At 32.4% G+C, this 8851-nt stretch overlaps 2 protein-coding genes across 5 annotated transcripts in view; one reads left to right on the top strand and one right to left on the bottom strand.

Annotated features, from left to right (window-relative positions):
• Positions 1-611: 611 nt before the first annotated feature.
• Positions 612-1790, bottom strand: LOC129234494 (dolichyl-phosphate beta-glucosyltransferase-like). Its single transcript, XM_054868493.1, is given in 2 exon segments — positions 612-842; positions 845-1790. Coding segments are annotated over 2 exon segments (966 nt in total). The 5' UTR covers positions 1707-1790; the 3' UTR covers positions 612-738.
• A 736-nt stretch (positions 1791-2526) lies between these two features.
• The window catches only part of LOC129234492 (putative nuclease HARBI1), a 65477-nt gene continuing 59152 nt past the window's right edge, over positions 2527-8851 (top strand). For 3 of the 4 annotated variants that reach the window (XM_054868490.1, XM_054868489.1, XM_054868491.1), the window contains exon 1: positions 2527-2794. In XM_054868490.1, coding sequence (XP_054724465.1) covers positions 2540-2794 — 255 coding nt within the window. In that variant the 5' untranslated portion in view covers positions 2527-2539. The remainder of the gene's footprint in view (positions 2795-8851) is intronic. The other variant, XM_054868492.1, reaches the window with a different exon arrangement.

Genomic DNA, 8851 nt, shown 5'->3' with positions numbered 1-8851 from the left:
AAGCGCCCTACCTTTTCCATGCCTAGCTATGGCACTGCATGACTCCCCCCTTTAAAATAGAACAAAAAAAGTCTCTTACTAAGACAAGTGACATGATCTAGTTGAACCAGAAAAATTTGTATACCAATTTTTGGATTGTTTTACTTTGAAAACGCCATGCCACATACTGTTTGTTTTTTAAATTATACACACCAGAAAATATGTAAATTGGCATTTTCAAGGCACAACAATCGACCTTTATTTGGGGGGGGGGAACCTCCATGGGATTACAAAACCCCCCGGTGATGACTGGGCCAGCCCCCCCCCCCAATGATTTTTGCAAGTCGGCGCCCCTGTACATGATGGATCCTTGTATTCAATTATCTAGAAATTAAAAACCATGAAATTTAAAATTCTGGGAATGAAGTGTAAATTGCATTAAAATATCACATTTGTGCAAATAAATGGATTTGCCATCCAGTTAAAACTTTTGGTCTCAAACTGTGACTAACAACTGCTTATTTCTAATGCTGGGAACAAAAATAGTTAACTGAAGGTAGAAAAATAAAATGTTCTATGTTGCATTCAAACTTTCATCAAACAATGGAAAAAGCATTTCAAAGCCAAAAATATTAGATTTGTTTTGTATTATTATTATACAACAGATGAACATCCATGCTGAAAAATTTGGTCCAATAAAGTAGTAAAACATTGTGGGAAAACCCCAAGCTAAACATAAAAGCATTTTAAGTAGATTTCTTAGAATCTTTGACATTCCAAATGCCAATTTGATACTTCAGCCATATTGTCACTAAATCTATCCCCATTTGAAGCCAACTCCAAAATGGGACTAACTTGGAACCTTCAATTTCCGTCCAGTTAACAGCAACTTCTCTGATAGCCATGTTCTTTTTCTCTGCTATGTACAATAATTCCACATCAAACGCCCATCGTTCGACATGAAGAATGGAAAAAATACACTTTGCAGCATCTCGGGTGAACAACTTAAACCCGCACTGGGTGTCTTTGACAGTACGTACACAAAAGAACCAAACTAAAAAATGGAATCCGTACATAAGTACTGTTCTGAAAAAAGAACGAGATGCGATGGCTTGCTTTTCCAGATGAGCCCTTGAACCGATTACTATGGAATTAGGGTTATCAACAACAGAAGAACTCATTTCTCTTTCTAGCTTGTCAATATCGCAAAACTTTGTAGCTCCATCTGCATCTGCAAAAAGCAAATATTTGCCACGACTGCTCAACATACCAAGTCTTACTGCACCTCCTTTACCGCGGTTTTTGACTAATGTTAGGACTCGGAACTTTAGAGAGCCGTATTTTTTGGCGTGATTTAATGCAATTGAAGTAGTTTTGTCCGAGCTGCCATCATCTACAACGATGACTTCGTAGGTGAAATCACGTTCTTTAGCGCACCGGCTTTCCAGATATTGCATACATTCATCTAGCATAGAAGGAAGTCTTTCTTCTTCATTGTATGCAGGTATTATAACCGAAAGTGTCACTGAGGGATCATCTTCTATGGATGGAAATGGAGATTTCGTAGATGGTTCAGTGGAAACATCCAAGTAAAATTTTTCTTCATCAAACCGGTGAATAGCGCCCATGTTTCCAGTATCAGAGAAAATAAACCAACCAATAATGTAAACACATATAAATATTACTACAAAGGATATGTTCAAGAAGTTGAACAAATCTATATCCATAATAACAAAAGAACTTGATGGTCAAAAGAAATTTTTAAAGTACACCTAGCCAAAACATTTCGATGACGTGTCCGCCATATTTGTTGTCTGTGCTCTTTAAACACATTGGTCGCAGTTACAAATCTTACGCAAGAGAAAATTTTCTGAGATTGCGTTCGACAAGCTCAAGCGGTCAACTTACTCGTCGAACGTAAGCTGAAAAATGACGGGAAAACATATTTAAAAGGAAATTGATTGTCAATGAGATGGTGTCAACATTGAATAAATCTTCAGTTACTTATGTATGCATTTATTTAGAAGTTAAGCTTCACATACATAGAGGACTGTGTACAATGCACCTTGCCTCCACACATACACAGGGTTAAAACTCAAGAGAAGGAAATAACACTCAGGGAGGGTGGGAATCGAACCTACAACCTCCGACTTAGGGTGCATTCGGAAACAAGGATCGGTCGCCTCGGTGCAACCGCAAGCGTTTCCGTAAGCGTTTGATCGTAACGCACGTGACTTGCCTATTATGAAAGTTACGCTTTGATTGGAGTGTCGTTTGCAGAACTACCGCGGTTTAACCACGTGCATTCGGAAACACAGCTGTTCTACCGGAATTCCTAGAGAAATTCCAAATACGTCATAACCACGCGGTGTAACCGGTGGATTGTTTCCGAACGCTGCCCTAATGATAAAGCTTCTAAGAGCCCCCATCTTAATTTTTTGACCCACTAAATATATTTATTCCATTTAAGACCGAACTGTGGCAACAGAATCAAATGATACTATTATTTTTGAGCGTTGGCATCATTAATTGCAATCACCAAAACAAAACAACGTGCAGAATGGCGGCAGTTTTGGGAAACGTAATTTTGACGGAGTTGATGATGTACGAAATGCAGCGCCGAAGTATTTATCGCCAAAGATATTTTAATATTGGTCAATGGTTACAGTTTAATGAATTTGATCTTCCAGATGCAAAATTCATTGAATCATTTTGCATTCCAAAGAAAGTTGCTAGAGTGTTGTGCGATGAATTAAAGCCAGAGTTGAAATGTACTTCTGTTTACAATAACTTCGTTATTACCTCGGAAAAAAAAGTTAGTTCATCCATCAGAAACATAAGTTTTGTCTAAATCAGGGTTCGTACGCTCCTTACAAACTCCTGCTTTTTTAAGAAAAGAAAATAAGGGCCCTTAAAACTCCTGAATTTTGCTATTATCTCCTTACAAACTACTTATTTCTTTAGTAAAGTCAGACCAAACAACGTAAGTAGAAGCACAAATTTGTAAATTACAGCAGACACGTGTTTCGGCGTTACAGGGAACGCCTTTTTCAATGCAAAAAATAATGAGCTTACGGATGTCTTTTCATCCATAAGCTCATTATTTTTTGCATTGAAAAAGGCGTTCCCTGTAACGCCGAAACACGTGTCTGCTGTAATTTACAAATTTGTGCTTCTACTTACGTTGTTTGGTCTGACTTTACTATTCAGCACAAAGGTATTTATTTATCTTACTTATTTCTTTATTCTACATGACCTTAAAAAATTTCGTCTATCGCCAATCCGATACGAGTGATTACGTTATATCAAATTTTACCGGAATTCTGCTATTTTTTCGTCTGTTAATACCGGAAATCCGATTTTTTCGTTAGGCTATTTTCTTTCCCACATCCGAATTTTTTTTCCAAATTTCTTACGATTATGCCGATAATTATTAGCAACATAACACCTTGTAGACTTGTTAAAGTACCAATCTAATTTTTTTTGCTTTAATATATTCTTTTATTTTGCCGTTTTTAGACTTTTAATGCTTTCATTTTGATTAGTGCAATCTCGCATCAGATATATGAGAATGTTTTTTTTTTTTTTTTTTTTTTGATGCTGATTATGCTTTTTTGGAGGGCAGTAAATGAAATTTCTTTTTATTCCTATAAAAACCACAAAGTTGAATTTTCAAGCCAAATTCTGTGCGTCCTTTATGAGAGTCTAAAAATTAAAATCTAAATCGCTGGTTTAATTTGATTTTTGCTTCAATTTACCTCGATTGTTAAAAAAATGTGTTTATTGTGAAGCTCTGAAATGCAATTCTAAAATAATTTGCTTAAATTAATTATGTGCTGTTCATCATACTTTTATCGTGTTCACTTTGAAAATGCAATCACTTTGCATCCACCACGAGTATAAGATTTTTTTTTGCATTTATGATGCTTACTATGCCTTGTGAAGTGGCAAAGAAATTAAGTTCATTTGTATTTTTATTAAAACCATTAAATTGAAAAGTTTTGAATGAAATTCATGCTCTTTAAGAATGTTGAATGTCAGAAAGTTAAGTACGGAATCGCTGGCTGAAATTTATTTTTGTTTCAGCTTCTTTAAGTGTTTTAATATATACATAACATCTGTAGTTGGCAGGGTTTGTAATTTTTTTTAATTTTATTTAAAAAATTGTAGATATTAATTACTTAACATGAATAAACATAACATATTTTATGCAATAGATGAAAGAGCAACGTAATTACTAACCAGTGGTAACACTATTTCCTAGAATTATAATTTTCAGACTTTATAGGAGAAAAACTTAAAATTTGTCAGTTTTCCATGTTTATCAGTGCAGAGTCACACAAAAGTTTTGAAATGGTCTACAAAATTTTGATCTATTTCGAAGATTAAAATAATTTGTACAATTTTTTCAAAAGGATCCATAATATTTAAATTGAATTTTATGTATTTCAATCTCATATGAGTAACCTTGTGTTTCTATGCCAAAATTAAACACAAGCTTCGCTAAAAATTGTTTGTTGTGTTTGAAATTAGTAGTTTAAAGTTGTTTTTTTTTTTTTTTTTTGGAAATTGTTAGTACTTGTTTTATTTTTGAGAAAATACTAATTTTTAATCAATATCACTTATTTTTTATTAATTTTCAAAATAAAGCATATTTCAATGGTCCCCCCACGTTTAGTTAGAACAGGAGTGTAAAAATTTACAATCAAGTATTAAAATATCAGAAACTGGAAAGTGCAAATGAAGTGAGTTAAATAATTTTAATTGTTCTAGAGTCCTTGAAAATAATTAGATAAGTCTTTGAAAATCCGAAGCAAAGTTGGGCTCCATTTTATTTCTTATCAAGTGTATAAATTATGAAAATTCATTGTTGTATTTATCGGAAGGTTGCAGGGGTGATTAAAATTTAATTATACTGAAAGCCAATGTTGGCAAATAACAATGCATTGTCTTTTCTCTTCCCACGCTCTTTCTCTCTGTCAACTGCTGTCAATGATTTGTCAAGTCAAAAACAATTTTACTTTGCATTTTCTTAATTTGCCAAGGAGTATATAACTTTTAAAAAGTTTTGTTTGCCTATTTCTGTCCTGATGTTTTTGCAGTTCCAACTACATCTTATAATGCTTCAAAATGCTGACTTTTATGTCAATTTTCCTAATTTTCCTCCTAGGGAGAAACCCCTGGGCCCCCTACAATTGGGGATATTCTATACTCCACTTCAGTGGCGTAACCAGGATTCTGATTCGGGGGGGGGGGGGGGGGGGGGGGGCAGGCGGTTTTATCAATGTACTACCAAATTAACTATTTTTCATTAAATCGCGAATTACGTTATTAAAAATAGACTTCATCATGCATTATGCGCATTATAGATTATTACTAATAATTCATTAAAAATCAATAAAAATTAATTGCACCCATATTTGTGGTGCTGGATATTTTCGATGATAAATAACATCAAGATTAATGCACCAGTAATATGCTAAAAAATTTAAATGTTTTTTTAATTTGTAATCAAAAATAATGAAATGTATTTACCATAATGTTAATTAGCTATTTAAAAGTACATAAAAATTATATTGCGTTAAAAATTTAGTCGTCTCTTATTTTAAATTCTTTCGCTATTTCTTCATCTGAAATTTTGAGTTCTCTGTGTATTGACATCAGAGCAAGTCCATTTAGACGTTCTTCCCCAGTAGTGCTCCTTAAATAGGTTTTTACTCTTTTAAGTGTCGAAAATGTCCTTTCTACTGCTGCCGTAGAGACGGGAAGAGTGGCCAGTATTAAAAGAAGAATATGGACATTTGGGAAAACTGTTTTCTCACAGTGTGCTAGTGCCTCCACGGCATATTATATATATATATATATATATATATATATATATATATGTGTGTGTGTGTGTGTGTGTTCCATAAAATTGTTTAAAATCATTTTCATCATGTATTAAATAAAAACTATATTCATGATTAGTATGTACCCTTGATCAATTGAAACAAGATTCGGATCAAAATTAAATAGTTTAGTTTACTAAGGAAATATCAAGAAGGCTTCATTCAGCAGTTCAATTTTTTTTATATAATTATTCTTGCAATCCAGTAAGAGATCTAAAGAAAACTTTAGATTTGATATCTAAATTGAAATCTAAAAAAACAAATCTTTTTAATTATCTTATTAGTTAGAAGAGAGCTGACGAAGAAGGAAGCTACGTAATATAATATTTGTTTAAAACTAAAATTAACAGAACAGGGGCTATTATGTACCAATAATTACTTCGCTGTTAGTGTAGAATTGATAAAATATATTTCGAAGAATTTTATGATGCTTAAGAAAAATATTTATACGTATTTAAATAAAATTTAGGGCAAAGAAACTCACATTAAACTGAATTATAAATATTATGTAATACGTTAATGAATTCTTTTGTTCGTCACTAGATTGTTTTGTCTGAAGTTTTCTCACTCCACTTCCCCAGTAAAAAAAATAACTGTTTAGTCAAATGTGCAGCTCTATTCATTTTTATTTGAATTGTCATATGGTTTGTAAAAAAAAAAAAAATCTATTTGTTTTTAAATCTGAAAGGTAATTCAATTATTGAATAGTAAAGCTAACTAGAATTATTAGCTAAACCTAATTTTCATTTTTGGTACGTTAAACTATTGTATGGCTTCACATCTGCCAGAAAAAAAATTTTGTGTCAATCAACCAATTTTTTTTTATTTATTCTTTTTTTTTTTTTTTTTTAGTTTATATAAATTTCGAATAATGCGGTATCGGCAGTAGCAAAATTAGTTACTTGTTAAAATGATACTTAAAAAAAAAAAGTCATTTTGTCGACTATTTGCAAATAAGGAGTACAAAAATTGTGAACTTAGAGGGACAAAACCAAACTCTCATTCTTAAAAATGAAATATCATAAAATAATTAAATTCAAAATAAATAAATAAATAAAAAGCTCAATAATTATAAACGGTCGTTTTTTTTAAATTAAAGACTCTTTTTCCTTATCCTCAAGCATATATACAAAATGTTTTATTCGTGACAATCTTGATGGGATATGCATTTTTCAATGTATTAGTAGCTAAAACAATAAATCTCCTCTCGAAATTTAACATATGATTTTTTTTTTGAAACCAACCCCCCCCCCCTCCAACCCCCCTTTTTTTTTAAGAATAACAGCAATGGAATATGAAATAAAAAGTTAGCAGTTCATAAAATATTGCAGGATAATTTACCTCATTTATTTGTAGAACCCATCAAAAATTTCTCTTTGTGCACGCTTTTTCCTTCTGAACTGAAAGAGAACTTTAACGTACAGCGGAATCAAAAATAAAACTTGTGTTTGGGTAGAGAACTGAAAACAGACTGATTCAAGGATCTAACTTTCTCAAAAATATTTGCAAGCTTAAATTGCTCTTAGCAATAAAAAACCACTGTGAAAACTGTGTGGCTTCTTTGAAAATCCGCATCTAAGAGTATTTCATTTATGTAAAAATGAATAAAAATCTTATTTAAAACAAAACGTAATACATTTGAGGTAGTGAGAAGTAAAGGGGTGTAAGTAGACATTTTCAAGTTTTGAGTAAAATTCGTATAAAGATTACATCCTAGGTAGGCTTTCATTGATTTTTTTCTAAATCATGCTGTACAGCGGCACCTACCAGGGCTGCTGGTACTATCTCTTGCCCCAAGACAGAGGAGGGGTCCACCTACCATTTGTACGGGTTATCTCCAAATTTTCAATTTTTCCTCTTGCATCCCTTGCTTCTCACTACTTCATATGACCATGAGCAGTACTATTTACCCTTTAGAAAAAACTTTTTTTTAAGCCTTTTCTTAAAATTGTATTGTACGTATTCAAACTGATGAAAAATTTCATGTAAACCAAATGTAATATATCCGTTCAGAAGGAATAAATCACAGATCATGAGACGGTGAAAACTGATCGGAAATATCGGATAAGCCCGAATTAATCTACAAAAAAAAAAAAAGAGTTTCGCCGGAAAAAGTCGCCATTTGTCTCACTGAAAAAACTGATTTTCAAAGGTATCTCTCAAAATGTTATCTAGTGAATGAAATTTATTTGTCAGGTTCTAAGAACTAAAGTGAAAATCATGGGATATACATTTGGGGTGGGGGGATTGCGGTCTCCTCCCCGGGCCCTTGGTTTTAACGCAGATTTAGATTGCCAATAATTTTAATACAGTGTTATGACCAAACTCCCCTCCCCTCTCCACAGAAGGCAAGTTCTGGCAGCGCTTGTGCTTTATGGTATATGTGTGGCCTATGCTATATATTAACTTGCCTTTAATAATAATATTCCACTGACTCACAACGTTTTCAAATAAGAACAATTTATTTATCAGCTTCCAAGATTTAAAGTGAAAACGAAGAAATGTATTGGGAAAAGCAATAAGATGTGCGTATTCTTTTTCGTAAGTAAATATGTTCAACTAGAGTTTAACCTACGTAGATGTTCAACAAAATGAAATCAACCGCTTAAACCAAAAATATAACTATTCATACTTCTGTTGTACGAGTTTGCATGCTTGCTGAAAATAAATAATAATCAAGTAACGAAAGAAAGCACAACACAGAAATGGTCGGACTTAAACCTTTTTAATGCCATAAATTAAAGGAAATTAATGAAAACGAAGTAATATTTGAAAAAAAGCTACTCAAGAGTAATAAACTAAAAATGACAAAAATAATATTACTCTTCAAGAACCAGTAAAAATGTTTTCATACCAAGCCCTAATTTCGTCAAACTGAAAAATCTAATAATAACTTTGGTAATTTCAAATTAGTGCTAAATCTTATCATTTTATCCGGAAAAATTTTATCCGAAATTTGAATGTATGCTATTTAACGAATTTAA

Source organism: Uloborus diversus, chromosome 1 (genome assembly GCF_026930045.1).
Source record: "Uloborus diversus isolate 005 chromosome 1, Udiv.v.3.1, whole genome shotgun sequence".
Classification (NCBI taxonomy): domain Eukaryota; kingdom Metazoa; phylum Arthropoda; class Arachnida; order Araneae; family Uloboridae; genus Uloborus; species Uloborus diversus.
Note: the sequence above shows the minus strand (reverse complement) of the source record. Positions and strands in the feature narration are given on the sequence as shown.